Consider the following 18,059-nt stretch of genomic DNA (forward strand, 5'->3'; position numbering starts at 1 on the left):
GAGATGTCCGATGCAAGTTAAGAATGCTTTTCTTCCAGGGTTCTCAGGTGTTTTATTTTTGGTTAAGATGCTGGGCCACAGACCTGCGTCTTTTTCGATCACCGACATCCCACTGGCGACATCCATGAAAGTCGCCGCCCTGTGCGCGGTACCTTGGGGGAATCCTCTTAGCCAAGACACGGCTGCGTCGCAATCCGCGCTTGGCTCGGTGATGCCAAGGCTGCTTCGTTGCATTTGGGGGCTCTTGAAAATATACACCGGAGTAGATCACGATTATGGAGCAGGGTCTCGAAGGATGCTCGGCGCAGGACGCCTGTTTCGGATTTGAGTAGAATATTTGCAAGTGCAGATTAGCTTGTGCTTATAGTATTCAGGAATTACGCGCAGTCTTCCGCATCTATAACTACATAATGCTGAGAAATATCACGCGGCCCATTGGGGCCTTCTTCGAGGCCATTCCTCCGGGGACAGTCTGGTCGCCAGCGCCAAAAGGGGCACATATACGAGGAGCTTTGCTCGCCATGTTCGAGGATATCGGCAGCGTGCTTGATCGAATGTCAGCGAGAACAATTGCAGAAAATCAATGAGAGTACCAACCTTTCCAAGGACTGGCAGGAATTTGGCCCCGTGGCCACTACCTCCTGTGCAAACAAAGACCGAATTCTCTGCGTAAGTTGGGACATAGTCAATCTGCCATTAAATATTAGCACCGGGCACGATCCAGTCTAGCGGCCATACTACTCACCACAAAAGAGTTATCTAGTGAATCAGTGTACCAGCATAGCTTCGTCGAATAAAATGGCAAGCCATCGAATTCGGGGAGGAAGATTGAGACGAACTGCTTGACAGCGTAGACAGCCGACTCCGGAAGTTCTGAGGACTCGTTGGGAGGGAGAGGCACCGACCATCTGCCGTCCTGCGTGAAAGGAGTTTTCTCCGGTGCGGGTTGAAAGTTGGTGAACTATACAAATGAAAGTCAGCGATGATCAAACAACAAAGATTTACACTTACCTTGATCCCGCGATACCCAATCTTCAGCAAGCCCTCCCGGGTCCTGGGCAGAACGTAGATGCTACCCGTGTCCTTGCCAGTGCTATCCCGAGGCACACTCTTCCAAGTCATAACGGGGAAGCGTTTTGGTGAATACTTTTCCCATAGCTCAGTATCATTTGGGTCAATCTTGAAGGTGGCAAGGCTGCCTGCGGACGACTCGAGGTGGTAGGCCAGTTCGGGAAGAACTTGCGTTGAAAAGGATCCGGCTTTCACTCAAGTCAGTATCTCACAGATGCAAAGACATGTTTGGAGAATGATACTCACCGGCCACAGCCACGACTTTGGCATCGTGGGTTTTGCCGTCTTTTGTTGTGACACCAACCACCTTCTCTTTCCCTGGTTCAACCTCACTTTTCACCTTTACAAGCGATTCAACCGCTCCCTCCCCAGGCCCAAAGCGAAACTCCACACCTTTGGCAGCAGCAATCTGTTGATAGTGAGCGCATGCCGCACTGCATCGCACAAACCCCGCCAGCGAGTCCAGCACTGCCTCGTATGACTTCGCAGGGGAAGTGTGCGGAATCTCAAAATCAAGTAGCTTGGCCTCCCAACCCGACTGCGCAGCACGCCGTCGATCTTCGGGGTTACTCTTGACAAACTGGGTAGGTCGCAAGCCATCGCGCTGCATATTAGCGAGCGTCTCTCTTTCCAGTGCCCCAATCTGGTCTGATGGCTGAACTCTCAGCATCCCACTCTCGACAAAGATTCTGCGATCATCTTCTTCGTCACTCGTTTCAGCAAACACCCGTTTCTCGTCCTCGGCCAGCCAGGCCCTGCGACTGTCTAGGGCGAGACGCTGATAGTGTATCTTCGTTCCGTACGATGCGCGAAACTATGGCGTCTTCTCGTTAAACCAACCCCTCAAACTGATGGTTGGGCACTCACTATCTTGTTGTGATCCACGGACGCTGCCTGCACGCCGTCGTCTCCTGGATCATAACCGCTTTTGTCATAATTGTTCTGATCGAAGACGGTGACACGGTAATCTCAAGGCACTGTCAGCAAAGACAAGCTCCTTTGTGTCTTGGACACTACTTACTGCGGTCGCGGAGGCCAATGGCCAGCGAAAGACCAAAGATACCAGCTACGGACTCTGTCAATTCCATACAAGACGGCATGCAAAGTGCCAGAGATATCTCACCTCCAATGACCGCAACCGACTTGGGTTCGGCCATGACTGTCGCTCACCAGCTACGTGTACTCGACAATGTTGCGATGGCCGATCGCCCCGTTAAAATAGATCCCCGCAGCCAAGCCAAGCCCGTCTACCAGGGTCCTTAAGAATACGCCGTGTCACCACATGGATGGCTCCCCCTGGCGATCGCCTCTGGATTATTGGGATATGCCAGGCTGGTTAGTGAAAAGCAGGGAGGATCATCCGCCAGGGAGACCGCAATCGAAAAGCTTCATCGAGTGCTCACTCCCATTTTTAAAAGGGCAGTCGCAAGAATAACGGTTAATTCCAGTCACAGAGGAAGACATATCGGACAAAGGGCGCCATGAAGAGCTCGTTGCAGGCCATTGCAGCTGGAGGGGCAACTAGACCTCGCCACACGCGGGTTTGGGTTGGGTTTTCACTTTCTTTGCCCGCCCGCGGGTAACCCACAGCGGGTTTTGGCCTTTATGAACCCGCCCATGGGGACTTGGTGGGTACCCATGGGCAACCCAAAATACCCAAAAATGGGTATAAATCGTGAATAAAGCTGATTAGTCACCTAGTGTAATATTGGTATTTTATTGTTGTCACCAACTGGAGTGGGAATTACACCCAGATAATACGTCAGGAGATATATATATATATATATTTCTGCTAGTCTCTATCTCTACCCTTCTTCTACATCGCTTGGAGCCCATAGCTATACCGATCAACTTATGAGACTTTTTGAACTACAAGCTTCATATACTATATTTAAGCCGTAGATGAAAAATATAGTGGACGAAATCCGCGACTTAGGATGCTCCTACCACCTTTTACTGTTATATAGGCTTTTAGGTTAGGTTGGGTTTTGGGTACCTATAGGTTGACGCGACTTATAAATAGATAGATCTAAACGTATAACGCGACTTTAATAAAACTAAAGTTTAAAATCTTAGGATGATATTCTTTATCTTCAACCCTGATAATATAGACTATCAATATAGCCTCCTCTTTGTCCTCTTTATTGTGATGGATATATTGAGCTTTGAGCCTTTTGCTTTCTATTAAGCTATTATCAGATGTTTTTCTAGACTTAGATATATAGTCCTTGGTATAAGACCCCTATTGTGTCCTGAATATTGTAATTCCCTTAGAGATATACTAATATAACTAGTAGCTTTTTGTTGATCCCTATAAAAGCTGCGATATTCTTATTTAAAGACCACTAGTGATACTGAAAAGGGTTAGACTATAATATAGAAAAAACTAGGTTCTGTATAAGCTAGAACTAGAAAGAGAGTTTCTAGAATAGTAGGAGAAAACTAAATATAGTTAGTAACTAAAAAAGGATAGCTAGTCTTAAATTAAATAGTTTATAGAGTTATATTATACTAAAGCTTAGAAATATTTTAATTTGTAGGAGTTTAAGGACTTAGGTAAGGGTCTGCCTTAGGCCAGAATGGCACTACTCCTGATCTAGAAGGATGTTTTGAATGGATGGGATGGATTGAATTAAGCAAGGATAATGGTTCTAGATAGGAAAGCTAGCAGTCTATATAGGATATAAAAGGGATTATATAATAACAGGGGTAAATAATAAGAAATAAGGATCTATATAGATAGGAAGGGATAGAATAGATAATTTAGAATAAAATAAGCAATTTATAAGATAATTCCTATATTATTTAAATAAAAAAGGGGTAAAGAGTTAAGATAAAAAGGGTTTATCCCCTAGATATTGATTAGGTAAAATAGAAGGGTAGAAAAAATAGATACCTAGAAAATTAGAGAGAAAAAGGAAAAATTTCTAGTTTAAATCTTAGTTAAATCAGAATTGGGTAAATAGATATTCCTGATAGTGTGGTCCCAGGACCCCTATTAATATATAAGCTGCGGCAGGGTGAAACCATTCAGATGGTTTCATTCCTGGACCTTTTAGTCTATGGGAATAGTGGTTATCCGCAGCACCGCGTTTTCTCAATAGGAATTCTCCAATCTGATAATAGTTAAGTAAAAACTTACTCCTTTTAAAATTCTATATATTATTAATACAATTCCTTAGTCTTAGATAACCTTTTATCTTTTTCCTAGATTAAGTCTTTATATATATACACTCTAAAAATATAACTACTTTTTTGTAATAGTTTACAGCACTTCTATTTAGTAATCTTATCTTTCTAAGTAAAAAAAATTTTCCTACCTATAACTAAATAAATATTCTAAGGAAAAGCTAAAATAAAGAATTATTAGGCTAAAACAATAAAAAAAGGGTAAATAAAACTTCTACTATATTAGTAATTTAAAAAAGGGAATATAGCTTTAATTTATACTTAAAGACTTTAAGTATAGTAACTCTAAATAGATTACTAAAAAGGACTTTTCTCCTATACTATTATATAATAGATATAATATATACCTTCTATTTTTGCATTATCTTATTTCAATATATATATTTAAGGTGAGAGGAAGGGAAAAGAAATCAAAAGATAGAGTACCTCAAGAAATAAGGCATAATTAGAGCTATCAGAAAAGTAGTTTACACAATAAACAGCAATATAAGAGCTAAATACTCTTCTAAGTATAGACTAAGTACTCACTAAGTGCTCAATAGATACCCTTAAATAATCCCTAAGTAATCAGTGAGTAGCCAATAAACACTCACTGAGCACTTAGTAAGTGCTTATTGGGCACCACTGATCTATTATATGATAGTACTGAGTGGCTCACTGAGCCTAAGCCCAGACTGGAATTTACTCAGGGAGCCTAAGTCTGAGCGCCCTTATAAAAGCGGCGGCAGCTAAAATAGGAAAGCCCCACCCGGCAGAGGAAATCTGCTACATAGAGCCACCTAGGTAGTTTACCCTAGCCGTATTGAGTGAATTTGTTGGAATGAGTGTGTGGAGACTCGCATTAATAGTTTATCCTTTTCCTGTATGTTATGATTAGTTAAGCGTACGCCCCTAAATTGGCAGATTGGGTAGAATAGCAACTTAGATTTCTCCTTGATTCCAATTGGACGGATCCCCTCCCTATCCTGACAGAATTCAACTTGGCAAGTCAAACACCACACATATGGTATACATGGGCACCGATTTGGGGCACTGGGTGGAGGAAATGGAAAGATAAGAGTGAAGGCACGATGCACAAGGTTCAATATAATGCTGTCATTATGCGTAGTATCATTCTACAATTCTTCGGTCGAATCGATGTCCCTTGATCATTATTCATTTCATCGCTTAAGCAATCACGTAAGTTACGGTGAATTAACGTGGCCGCTACTCTGCTATTTGTACCCAGAACTAACCAGAAACCATACGACGGCTCGTATGGGAGCGTAATTTAATCCCGAGCAGCCCTAAAAAGCGAGTCAATAAGACTGCTTCTCGCCTTTCCAAGCTCTAACACAGCATCAATCTCATCATCAATATTCTCCAAAAATCGTTCTTTACTCCATACCGGTTTCCATCCAATTCTGAATGGAACCTCAGCCACGATGTTATCACTGGAAGCCAAATCAGACACAACTCTTTTAACCCAGATAGGGTTACTTAAGCAATTGCCAACTTACCCGGAGTTCCATAAAGTCTGCACGAACTTTTCTGGGACACCCAATGATTCAGCAGCAGCTTGGTTATTGGGATAAATCTGTGTCTTTGAATCAGTGGCGAGATCACGAGACTTTAGAGCTAAGGCCAGATGATCCAGCACTTCTCCAAGAAAAACAACATGTGCCAGTGCAAAGTAGTAGCCCTCTTTATCACTCGGGAGCGTCTCGCCTTGGAGAACTTTCTTAACAATTTGTCCGTACAGAGCTGCCAAGTCGGATATATGGACGGCTGATACTTTCTGTACATTGATCAGCCATGTTTGATAGCATCTGCGAAAGTTGTCGGATACCGTGTTCTCAGAAAATTTGTACACTGTCTTGTTTGAAATGCTTGCCTGGACATAGATGGGCAACACCACGGACAACTTATTCCATTCGCCGGTACCTTTACCATCTGTCGAGATCGTCAGATTTGTATTGGAGTCGCGCCGTTGAATTTTTGTGGGACACTCACAGACCATGGAGGGCACTACAACAAAGCTGGTTACTCCTTGTTTTGCGGCATGCTCGATGACAGATACGTCAGTCTGGTCTAGTTAGAAAACTTATCCCAGTATCAATCTACTTAGGGATTCAGAAATGAACCTCACGTTTCGAATAGGGAAAGAGCTTGCCAATTGCCGCTCTGTCTCAAATACCGCATCCGTGTCCTTGAACTCTCCGGCTGGCCAACCGGTACCTTCGTAGAATGCACTTAGTCCCGACGTCTACCTCGTTGTCAGTAACTAGAGTATTAAAATTAAAGAGGACTTACATGGATGAAGTACGTCTTCCTTCCGCTGAGTTCGCCCTGCTTGCCTAGCCCATTGATGAGATGCAATGCCGCGCTTGGGTCTATAGCGCTAGTAGTATGGATGATTATGTTGACTGGAAAACGTTCAGACATATGTGCTTTGGATAACATGGAAGATGGTTTGTACCGTTATGGTATAATATACTTTCGGTCACGGATTTTTCATCGGCCAGATCTAGTTGCAGCACTGGGATGCCCAACTTTGATAAAGCATTCACTTGCTCCTTAGATCTAACGGCAGCGACTATCTGATCTTTCTCGATCGATGGATCCTTGCCGTTCAGGAAGTTTGCAGTAAGCGAGCCCCCTCTGTAAATAGTGAGTTTCCACAATCTTCTTCATGAAAGGTCATACTTACACGTAGCCGGCAGCGCCGGTGATCAGAATCTTCGAGGACATATTACGTGTCGCTAAAAGGTGAGAAGATGAATGTTAAACCCGTATGCAAGGAAGACACTGGATGAAAATTCTGAAGAGCTATCGACGAGTCTTAACGCGAACTTATGTATGAGAAGCAAATTAGCTCCTCGCACCAAATGCGGTGGATATTTCCCCCGATCCTATTTCTTAAATCGCCGAGCCATAAGCAACCACGCAATGCTTATCAAGCCTCGGAGCTTCGCTTGTTGGAGACTTTGTCATCTGCGGAATATACAAACCGAGGGTATCACGTCATTAGGGTCGTGACGAAGACCCGAATATCTTGGACGAATCAAATCATCAGCTCTGCCACCCAGAGCTCATCAAACGCACCTTTGCATCGTTTGCGTAGTTTGCATTATCGATCCATAGAAACGTTATTTGGTCATTGAAGCGAGTATAAGATGCAGGGTAAAAAAAATGTTTGCTTCAGAGCCATTTTCTTATCTTTCGTACATTCAGAAAGATGCCGAGCACAAGCCCAGTTATCCTCATCCTCGGCTCAGGGCCCAATATTGGACAGCATGTGGCTCGTACCTTTGCTGCAAAGGGCTACAAAGTTGCTCTTATTTCCAGAAGACCTGATGAAAGCAAGAGCACGGAACAAGTTCACATCCAGAGTGACCTCTCGGATCCAGACTCTGTGATTGGTGTTTTCTCTAAAGTCAGGGAATCACTAGGCATTCCGAGTGTCGTCGTTTACAATGGTAAGAATCCTCCTAATACCGAGACTTCTCCAACTGATCCGCCTCGAGCTGCTGCCGCGACTTTGAACGATACGAAAAATCCATTCTCCCTCACGCAGGCCGACTTTATTCGCGACTTAAAAATCAACACAACTAGCGCCTTTGTTGCTGCACAGCAAGCTGCTCTTGGATTCGAGAAACTTCCTGACTCTGCCCCAAAGACATTCATCTACACTGGGAATATATTGAACACTATGACCATCCCGCCACTTTTGTCCTTGGGTGCAGGGAAGTCGGCGACGGCGCACATTATTCAATCGGCTGCTGCTGCTTATTATGACCGAGGCTTCAAGTGCGTGTCCGCCCATCATCTTGTGAAGTCTTAAAAGTTACTGATTTACTGATTCTAGGTTTTATTATGCCGATGAACGCAACGCCGATGGGACCCCTGCGTATGCTAGTATTGATGGAGAAGCGCACGGGGAGTTCTATCTCCAACTCGCTGACCACAAGTCGCAGGGTCCTTGGCAACAGACATTTGTCAAGGCTATTGGATACAAGTCTTTTTAAGATCATTGGTATCTGTTACTGTCTAGTTCTGGAGTATCGCCTGACCTTACCTTTCCAAATTCTTTTACAGCACAAGGAATACGTGGCTCAAAGATTGATACTATGCCTGTTCAGAACTCAGCCAAATCGTCTGCAATAAACACAATGTATTGTCCAGAGTAAATACCGATAGAAACCTGAACTCAGTTCTAGGTGTTCTTACGAAGGCAAATGTAGAACGACCGACTTAGGGGAGCTTCCTTAATTAGAGACTAGATCCACTGGGAAAGCCCAAGACTAATTCTCGCAGTAGTAGCATGACTCTTGCTTGGCATTACTCAAAAAGGGGTTTCTGTAGAGAGATGTAAGCGCTTAGGCTACTGCCGCCCCTCCCCCCAATAGGGTAACGAACATCGAGAAGGCAAACCAATTGTATTATTTCTTGGGGCTGTGCATCCTCCTGAAACTCAACCCCCGCGGTTATCGCTGGCCTTCATGTGCCTCCTACCGTTGAGAATTTGCAGAAGTCGTCGTGGATGTACGTTTCTTAGTGATTACCTAGGTGGTTTGTCCTGTACTTACTGTGCTGGATCAGTAACAATCTTCTCCTTCATGACGGAGACCAGCTCGAAGTGCAGCAGGTTCACCATTAGGAGCTTGCTAGTCAGTTTGCGTATTACAATATCCAGAAAAAGTTTGTACACCGTCTCATCAACGGCCACTCCCAGGTCGACAAGGCCAAACTCATGCTTGGGACTGCCTTCAACTCCGCTCGAAGGTGCTGGACCAAGCCCACCAGCGTCATAGATATCAAATCCACTGAGACTCAGTCACGTCCAAGATACAGGCCTACGAGTATCGTGAGGGACCAATTACCAGAATGGATGACGGGTCGATCTCCTCGGATTTCAGGTCCTCACTACGAAAGTCCCAGAGAGGACGAGCGAATGTATCCTTGAGGACAATGGCGTCATCATGCTGGCCCGGTCACGTCTGAACGCATCACAAGCTGGCTCATGATATAGGAGCCCAGTCATCAGTCTTACAAAGAGCATCGAGATATTTGAAGGGAGAGTGGGACTTTCCCACGACCCTTTTCACCACATCTGTTCGAGTGCTCCCTGGGGCGCCCACGCGCGTGAGATGGCTAATTTATCGCATCGCTGCCTAGCCATAGTCTTTTTCGAAAAAGACTGGTTGATTTTGTTCTCGCGGTTATGATAAATGTAATCCTGGGAAGTCGATATTATTATTGTGATGAAAAATGGCAAGGATAAAGAAGTCCGTGAGACGATAGACTCAAAAGCTATAAGATGATAGTTTGAAAATGTTACAGGAGAAGGGATTTCTTTGAACGGAACGAGATAACTTTAGTTCCATGCCTCCTGGAACTCCGCAAACCCTACAAGGGTCATGAGATGCATGACGGCTACGATTCCATGACGAATCTGTGGGGATCCGACAGGTATTAAAAGGATCCCCGAGTACTCTCGGTTTTAGATTCTTCAAGAATCAGTTACTGTCTTAATCAGATCCTATTGATTGTTGCCTATATTATCCTCACCTGACCAACAGGCTATCTATCCAGACAACTTAGATTTGGTTCTTAACAAGTTTTCTACTAGTAAAGAGCTAGTATTCCCTAAGAAAAAGAATCATAACGTGATTAAAGATATATATTTACCTATAACATAGTTCGCTCGTGTAAGATCTGATCATCCCTTCCATCTAGGAGCTCTTCGTCACGAGTCTTCGACAGTGTGAATTAGTCGAATGTTAATAAGATCTTAGACCTGAGAAAATCAGTACTGCCACCAGATAGAAGTGTACTACGCCATGATGATATAGTAGACGGAGATACTAGGAGGATATAAATAAAACATACTAATTCAGGAATGCATTACCCCTAGATACGGCATATTTCATACGGTGACAGTGCTTATACAACCCTATATTAGGTAATTCGCCGTAAGGTCAAGAAGGCGGTAAAAGCAAGTACAAGGGGGCAGCTGCAGGCAGTGCCACTAGCCGCCGTCTTCGCGATATATAAATGTTGTAATAGCATTAACACAACCATTGGGAATAATATGTATTAGAAAAAAGATTAGAATATGTACACAGTGCTTTGATGGTGTACTGGACAAGAAAATAAAATAGCGGCAAGGGTATATAGCAGATTCGGACGTCTATTCAATGCCCGGGTAACTGTAGACAAGAGTCGCTGACTCTCGTAGGCGATGCAATGCACAAGGTCGGAAACGCTGGGTCTTCTCACAGACAAGCGATGTATCACCACACGTAGCGGAAATGGATATTCTCCTTGTCGGTCAAATCCATAAAGTCTGTATCTTCATGTCCAACGGAATGGCCGCCTTCGGCTCTATCTCGTCGTCGGTTTTCCCAGGCACAATACGCCATGTAGAGACAAATCGTGATGATGCCGAGCACGTAACTTCCCAGAATAGCGCCTGTTCCTAGCGGATAGAGTGGCGACTGCGAAGACTTGAAGAATTGGGGGCCAATAATGTTGGCAACACAGTTCGAGACGAAGCAAATGGCGTTCAAGACAACCTTCTTTGTGTGGCCGGAGGTGTTAATCGTGATGAAGCCAAGCGAGACGATATACGGGCCAAGGTAGAAGAAGCTCAGATAAAGCACTCCAAGACGAGCGGAGAATGCTGTCACCGGCAGTTTGTACAAGAAGATCGCGGCAATCATACCAATGATCAGGCCCACGATGATGGAGATGCCTCGCACCTGGAAGCGAGTACCATACTTGCGGGTGATTAGGAAGACAGCACCATTGCACATGAATCCGGCTATTGTCTCGAAAATTCCGGTTGGCATGGTCAGAAGGGCTGCGCGAGTAGAAGGAACCCCGAGTCCATGGACAATCAGAGGAGTGAAGTTAGTGAGGCCTCCGTTGGGTATGGCCACGAACAGGTTGAAGAAAAAAAGCAGCCAGGTCTTGGGATCAAGTAGGGCTTCCTTGAGTTGACTGTTCTTCCATTTCTTGTTCTCAATACCAGTCTGGTCAGCCTGGATACGAGCAACGACCACAACCTTTTCTCGCTCCGAAAGGAATTTGGCTGAAACGGGATTGTCCGGGAGAACGAAACCACTGAAGACGGCCCACAGGACCGTGAAGCCTCCCAGGATCCAGAAAAACAATCGCCATGGTTTAAACCACACGTCAGCAACATGGCCAACACTATCAATGGTTAGCCATACTAGTTCATTTCCATTTCACAAACCGAGACATACCCATATCCAACAGGGCCAGTGATCAGCTGGGCGAATCCCGTGTAGTAGAAAGCCAGTCGTAGTGCCATATCGCGGCGCGGGTACCACATGGCCATCATTAGGATACCACCAGGGATGATTGGAGCCTCAAGCATTCCAAGCAGAATGCGAAGAACGAGAAGTCCGGGGAAGCTGCTCAAAAAGCCCATCACCAGGAGCAAGATGCCCCATACCAGTTGGCAGCTCACAATTACCTTGGCGATAGGATACCTCTGCATTGCCCAAGCGGCAGGCAGCGAGGCAACCAGGTAGCCAAAGTAGAAGGAGCTACCAATCCAGGAGTAGCGGTTGCCTATTTTGAGGTCACAGTCCTCTTCCATGCCATATCTGCAAGACGTCGATGCATGTTAGCGAAGGACCAGTGGGTATTTGATGGGCTGGCCGGTGAGAAAAGGGGATAATCTTACAGGGCACCAGTGGAGGTTGACGTCTTGTCCACACTGGCCAGAATGACATTGAAGAAGAGGATCGGCATGATCCGCCGATCGAGCCTCCACCGAACCGCGACCTCCTCCTCGCGGGTTGGAGGGTTCTCGCGGGCTTGGTCCGCGTAGACCGCCCCGACGTCGAGGTCTTTCAACGAGACAGGTTTGGCGCCATCTTCGTGTATCCCAGCGTTTAACGACGGAGCCGACGAGGCCGCCACTTGGGCATCCTTCTCTGTGACTGGCTTGTCGGAAGCCATGGGTGATGGAGAAGAATGGGGATATATGGGGCGCTGCGGGTTTCCGGGTCTGCTGTCGGGAGCTCGGTGATGGCCAGGCAGACTCGAAAAGGAGCGAAGATTTCTCGCGTCCACCAAACTAACCGGCGAAACCAGAGGGAAGTTGTAGACACGTCGAGCTCATCGGATGTTTATAGGAGACCCTAGGTACTTTGGTTTCCAGCTATCAGTTGCCGTTAAAGGAGAGTTGTTTCAACCCTCCTCTTTGAGACAAAGAAAGATAAGGCGTGAGGAAGGGGATTGAGTGGAACAGTCCAGCTGGAACTCCCCCCGGATCCGCTTTGGATTCAGGGAGAGCGAGAGACGAGCGAGAGTCGATGACCAGACCAGCTTGCGAAGCTCGTGGAGGACTCGACGGGCGACTTGCTGGATTAGCCGGGCGTACGGGAGGCGTCGCGGCCCGGAGTGGAAGAATCGGCTAAACGCACAAATCACCACGCCATCCTCTCTCCATCCTCCCACCACCGTCCATCACCACTGGCTACGCACACACAGCGAAGTGGATCGTGGGACCCTTCCTCCCCGGCCTGTGGAGTCGCGCGGTCCGCAGCGGAGCAGGCGATCACGATCGTGCGAATGCCTCTCGTGTTCCTTTGACACACACCCAGCCCTGGATATCGCGTTCAGGATGCGAGCGCGAGAGGATATTGACCCCCACTCGTCGGACTCTGAGGGCGCTGGCGTCCAGCCGGAAGTTGACCGAACGGGGTCCGGCACCAAGCAGCACAAGAGGTCGCGAAATGGCTGCAATACCTGTCGCGCTAAGAAGGTCAAGTGCGATGAGCAGCGCCCGGAGTGTGGCAGGTGTAGTCGCCTACGATTGCCTTGCGACTGGGAGAATCACCGTCCCTCACTTCGTGAACGACGCCGTGGACGCGGCTCCATTCGCTCTCGCACTGACTGGAAGCCCGACCCGATCGTGCCTCGCACCCCCGGCTGGGGCTCGTTCGCTTCCATCGAGACAGACACCACCGCCGTTTACCCCCCGCCAGCCGATATCCACGCCCATAGCCCTGATCAATGCCACTCGCTGGCCAGAGCAGCCTTCCCAACACCCGAGTCGCTGCACGGCAGGGAGCCTTCGCATCAGCTGGTCGCCCCGACGCAACCGCTAGCCGTCAACGACGGCTCCGTGCTAGGCTTTGAGAATCATTCGCTGCTGGTGAATGACCCCTTCTCGGCACCGCTGTCGTTGATGCCCAGTTGGGACGAGTTTTGTGCTTCGTGGCCCACAATCAACGAGTTTGGTGAAGGCCTTGCGGTCAACACTTTTCCCGCCGCAACCATGCCTTCATACCCGCTGAACTTCCCAAGCGCAATGGCCCTCACGCCCTTGGACCACCGCGCCCTGGAGCACTACTCGACCACCTACTCTGTCTCTTTCACGAGAAAGACGCCAAAGTGGTCGACCCCCAACCTGGTGCGCACGGTAGCCCAGAATGACCCCATGTTAATGCATTTCCTCCTCGCCGTGTCCCTGCAGGATATGTGGTGCCGAAGCAAGCAACTTGAGGATGAATTGCAATTTGCCGCCAATCAGCATTATATTTTCGGCACCAACTTGCTGGCCAAGGTCAAAGATGGGGATCCGGAATCCCCCTCGATGCCGAACTTGACCACCCTCGACCATGTCCAGCTCCTGGCCTCCTTCTGGCTCCTGTACCTCTACAAGGTTCGGACGGGAGACGTCGATGTCAAATTCCTGCGACAGCTCAGCAGCACGGTGGCCGATCATATCCGCCTATACAAACTGGACGTGCTCTGCAGTTCGAGCTCGCTTGGGTCGAGCGTGCTGAGCCAGCCGGGATACACCACTGGACAGTCCCAGATGGAGCCGTCAGGTCAAATGCTCAATCCTGCCACATGCTCCGCTCGTGATGGTGCCTTGATCGCCCTTATGATGATTTGTGTTTATTTCCAGGATATCAAGAGTGGCTTCTACCACTGCGGAGGGCAGATTGCCACCCACCTGAACTCCAACAAGGTGCGGCTGGGTCGCATCTATGACCTGGCACGGAACGCGTTGGCTCTCTACTGGGGTGCCGATTACCCAATGAATGAGCTGGTCGAAGACTCCGAGAACTACTCCATCCTCAAATTCCACAGTGAGATGAACATCCTGCTCGAGGATATCAACTGCGAATTCGCCTCCTCCAGACCTGACGTACAGGCGCACCAACGATTCAGCGACGAGCTCGCCAGACTTCGAGGGCGATACGAAAACGTGCTAGGCATGGCCAGTGAAGACTTTTCCTCATCGTCAGCGTGGGGCCATAGCAAAGCACGCTCTGGGCCTCCAAATCGAACCCAGATTAATGCCGACACCAGTTCCGCCTACTTCCACGCCGTCCGAATCTATCTTTTCCGGTGCACCTTAGAAGATCCCACAATTCCCTCTCCGCCGGATGTGGAGTCGTGCTTGAACGCGGTGATTCAGATTACCGGTCGAGTCTTTCAGACGAACAACAACCGTACAGACTCATCAAGTGACGAGAACAAAGACGAAGACGTTCTCTTCCATCGAATGGAGTGGCCGTTATTTATCGCGGGGGCTGAGACCAAGGATTCCATCTATCAAGATTGGATCGTGCAAAAGATGTACCGGAGAAGGAGCACGCAGAGGGCCTTGCAGAAGATCATCGAGGAGCAATCCCGGACGGGCCGGCGAGTTGGGGTGGAGTTCATGCGGAAGGCCTTCCTACCGGCGGATGTCGAGTAAATACACTTATTTTTCCTTACCATGGCAGCGAAGCGAGTCTTTGTCTCTGGTGGATTTATCAATCCTAATTGAAACATACAAGTCACTGTTTTTGGCACATACGGATTGGCCCCGGCCTCGTTTACGTGCTCGTTCTTCCCGCTGGAATGTCAATCCTTCCACGCGGCTTGGGCCACATATCTGCCGTACGGGATAATCAAGCCATTCATGGCAATTATCCTGGACGCGAGCAATGGGCCTTCTCTTGCCGAGAGGATGGCTTGAGCCCCCGGGATGATTGGGCTCAGAACCGGTGGGGATAATGAGCATTTGACAGATCCACAACTAGTTAGTTAGCCAGGTATCGAAGGAGATGACGTTCATGCCGAGACTACCACCTGGTGGCTGGGCACTACACTTTGAACGAGACACTTGAACATCTCTAAATCTGGTGGTTACAGCCTGGCACTAATGACTCCAAAGTACATAATCTCTGGCCCATCTGTTCTGTCTGTCTCCAAAGCTTCCGTCTTGTGTATCAGTTGCTTGTTACTCAGCATTTCAGCATTCGACAATATTTTTGACATAAGATTTTTCCAGCTTGAGATTGAGTCAATCTTGATTGTTGATATTGGCCGTTGTTCCATTGGACTTGGAGCATAAAGTGTACACTTCGGTTTCTGGAATAACCCCTCTAGTCCCGAATGCCCGGAATGGCGACTGCCTTTTCATTGGAGACAACCCCATCTATAGACCTGAATTAAACCAAGACTAAAAGCACTAGTTCTCTACTAACTCCCCAGGTACCGAGTTCGTCATCCCAGTGCCGACATGGCGATGTTCCCTCGGTATATAAACGCGGCACGAGCTCCACCGCGTGTTCCATCCAATCAGCCATGCCAATCCTTCGCCGACGGACATCGTCCTGGTGATTTGGCGCATTGACGGCGGGATTGCCTGGCGGTTCAACGCGCTCGGGTTATCCGATCGGTTGCCGTGAAGCCGCGGTCACCATTGGCCGGATTTAGCGACGCTTCTCTCCACTGGTTGAGGTGAGTAGATGCAATCGTTGATGGCCTGGGAGAAAGAATCGGATGATAAGGATCGGACGTGGGGTTCGATGGAGGCGTCGGGCAACGTGCGCAGGGGAACCTGCGACTACTGTGCGACATACTATATACGCATCTTAGTTCCGAGCCTCCAGATCCCTGCAGCGTTCGTCGCAGTGCCCTACGTCCTGAAGAGACCCGAGCAGATCGTTCGGACCACATCATTCTTGCGGCGCAATGGGTATCTTGGACGTGGATCTAGATGCCGAAGAGGCCGCGTTCCAGCATGAGATCGAGCAGATCGAGGCATGGTGGAAGACGCCGCGTCACGCCAGTCTGAGGAGGTAAGATATTCTCATCCTGGTCTTCCTGGAGCCGGATATCCAGATATCCAGTATTGACGCTTCCAACGTGGCGCTGCAGGCCCTATAGCGCGCGGCGTGTTGCATCTCTGCGCGCTTCCCGGGTGACTCCGTACCCTTCCAGCGCACAGGCGATGAAACTCTGGTCGATGTTCCAGAAGCACCATGAGAATGGCACGTACGAGTTGACCTACGGCGTCTCGGATACCATCATGGCCTCCGAGATGGTCAAGTACCAGAACACGGTGTATGTGTCTGGCTCGCTATGTGGCACCGCGGCCACGCTCCAGCCAGGCGCAGACCATGCCGACTATCCGTGGGATACGGTCCCAAACGTCGTCAGTCGGATCCATCACTCGCAGGAGTGGAATGACCAGCGCCAGCGGCAGTATCGTCTGTCTCTTCCCAAGGAAGAACGGGGCAAGCTGGACGCGGTGGATTACCTGGCGCCGGTTATCGCCGACGGCGACATGGGCTTTGGGCCGTTGACCTCCACGATGAAGATGGCCAAGACCTTCGTGGAATCGGGCGTGGCCATGATCCACGTCGACGACATCGCGATGGGGCTGAAGAAGTTCACCATCGGCCAGGGCCGCACGCTGGTGCCGCTGTGCGAGTACGAGCAGCGACTGTCGGCCGTGCGGTTACAATTCGACATCATGGGGTGCGTTTCCAAGGACGAGTCTCTGGACTTTCGGAGCAGCGAGTCGCTAATCTCTCCCCGGTGCCTTCTAGTGCCGATACCATGATCCTCTCCCGATCCGACTGCATCAAGGCTCAATTCATCACGTCCGTGATCGACCCGCGGGATCATGAATATGTGCTCGGTGCCACCAAGCCGGTCGAGCCCTTCTCCGACGCCCAACTGCGAGATATCGAGCTCGGCCAGACCAATACCACGACTACGCGCAATGCCTGGACCCAGTCTGCCGCTCTCATGACTTTCGACCAGGCAGTTCGAGCCCAGTGCACCTCCGATGAGCAATATGTGACCTACCAAGCCAAGGTACCGACTGGCACGTCGTTGGGGAAGCGCCGCCACGCTGCCCGGGAAGTCCTGGGCCAGGATGTCTTCTTCGACTGGGAGCTGCCGCGGAGCATCCAGGGCCAGTACATGTACCAATGGTGCACCAAAGCGGTCATTGAGCGACAACTCGCCGTGGCGCCCGTGGCGGATCTGTCCTGGCCGCGTATGGATTACCCGGACGAGAAATTGATCTCCGAGATCTACGAGGCAGTCACCAAGGACTATCCGGGAAGACTGTTCTGCTACGGATACACCAACTCCTATGACTGGCAAGGCAACGGATATAGCTACGACGATATCAAGGAGTTCCCCAAAACCATGGCCAAGTACGGCGCCGTCTTTCAGATCCAGCCCATGTGGGCCTCACAAGGTATCCGGGCATACACAACGCAGAGCTGTAAGCTCTTGAAGGAGGAGGGCATGGCAGGCTACGTGGAACACATCCAGAAGCCAGCCCTGCAGAACGCGAGAGCAGGAAGTAGCATGATCAACCATGGGGCTTTCCTGGCCGATGCCTTTTTGGAAACCATCATGGCTAGAGACAATGCAAGCGCGTGAATCCGGCAGTGACTTCACGATCCCTACATTCTAGCGAGATACCATATCCATAACAGCATGACATCTCATTATCTTTTTTTTTCTTTTCATGA

The 18,059-nt window shown here is 48.7% G+C and overlaps 7 protein-coding genes across 7 annotated transcripts; 3 read left to right on the plus strand and 4 right to left on the minus strand.

The window, feature by feature from the left end:
- Window positions 1-377: 377 nt before the first annotated feature.
- On the minus strand, window positions 378-2,228 carry N7459_003018 (NAD(P)/FAD-dependent oxidoreductase; the record flags this gene model as incomplete). The annotated part of the gene is made up of 8 exons (XM_056942203.1): window positions 378-545; window positions 598-690; window positions 746-961; window positions 1,012-1,259; window positions 1,318-1,885; window positions 1,939-2,039; window positions 2,093-2,137; window positions 2,195-2,228. The coding sequence occupies 8 exons, from the start codon at window positions 2,226-2,228 to the stop codon at window positions 378-380; spliced, it is 1,473 nt and encodes a 490-aa protein (XP_056802086.1).
- Window positions 2,229-5,530: 3,302 nt separating this feature from the next.
- On the minus strand, window positions 5,531-6,990 carry N7459_003019 (NAD-dependent epimerase/dehydratase family protein; the record flags this gene model as incomplete). The annotated part of the gene is made up of 8 exons (XM_056942204.1): window positions 5,531-5,693; window positions 5,760-6,037; window positions 6,089-6,192; window positions 6,253-6,325; window positions 6,389-6,505; window positions 6,553-6,665; window positions 6,719-6,900; window positions 6,950-6,990. 8 exons carry the CDS (start codon window positions 6,988-6,990, stop codon window positions 5,531-5,533), a joined length of 1,071 nt encoding a protein of 356 aa, XP_056802087.1.
- A 487-nt stretch (window positions 6,991-7,477) lies between these two features.
- On the plus strand, window positions 7,478-8,267 carry N7459_003020 (uncharacterized protein; the record flags this gene model as incomplete). Its single annotated transcript, XM_056942205.1, has 2 exons — window positions 7,478-8,049; window positions 8,108-8,267. The coding sequence occupies 2 exons, from the start codon at window positions 7,478-7,480 to the stop codon at window positions 8,265-8,267; spliced, it is 732 nt and encodes a 243-aa protein (XP_056802088.1).
- Window positions 8,268-8,824: 557 nt separating this feature from the next.
- N7459_003021 (uncharacterized protein) lies at window positions 8,825-9,301 on the minus strand (the record flags this gene model as incomplete). Its single annotated transcript, XM_056942206.1, has 3 exons — window positions 8,825-9,065; window positions 9,136-9,224; window positions 9,293-9,301. The coding sequence occupies 3 exons, from the start codon at window positions 9,299-9,301 to the stop codon at window positions 8,825-8,827; spliced, it is 339 nt and encodes a 112-aa protein (XP_056802089.1).
- Window positions 9,302-10,535: 1,234 nt separating this feature from the next.
- N7459_003022 (uncharacterized protein) lies at window positions 10,536-12,234 on the minus strand (the record flags this gene model as incomplete). The annotated part of the gene is made up of 3 exons (XM_056942207.1): window positions 10,536-11,457; window positions 11,511-11,876; window positions 11,957-12,234. The coding sequence occupies 3 exons, from the start codon at window positions 12,232-12,234 to the stop codon at window positions 10,536-10,538; spliced, it is 1,566 nt and encodes a 521-aa protein (XP_056802090.1).
- Window positions 12,235-12,901: 667 nt separating this feature from the next.
- N7459_003023 (Zn(II)2Cys6 transcription factor domain-containing protein) lies at window positions 12,902-14,992 on the plus strand (the record flags this gene model as incomplete). Its single annotated transcript, XM_056942208.1, has 1 exon — window positions 12,902-14,992. One exon carries the CDS (start codon window positions 12,902-12,904, stop codon window positions 14,990-14,992), a length of 2,091 nt encoding a protein of 696 aa, XP_056802091.1.
- Window positions 14,993-16,257: 1,265 nt separating this feature from the next.
- On the plus strand, window positions 16,258-17,967 carry N7459_003024 (uncharacterized protein; the record flags this gene model as incomplete). The annotated part of the gene is made up of 3 exons (XM_056942209.1): window positions 16,258-16,364; window positions 16,444-17,046; window positions 17,118-17,967. The coding sequence occupies 3 exons, from the start codon at window positions 16,258-16,260 to the stop codon at window positions 17,965-17,967; spliced, it is 1,560 nt and encodes a 519-aa protein (XP_056802092.1).
- Between the last annotated feature and the right edge of the window lie 92 nt (window positions 17,968-18,059).

The sequence above is a fragment of the Penicillium hispanicum genome, assembly GCF_028827665.1.
Source record: "Penicillium hispanicum strain IBT 35686 chromosome Unknown utg000003l_segment0_segment0, whole genome shotgun sequence".
Classification (NCBI taxonomy): domain Eukaryota; kingdom Fungi; phylum Ascomycota; class Eurotiomycetes; order Eurotiales; family Aspergillaceae; genus Penicillium; species Penicillium hispanicum.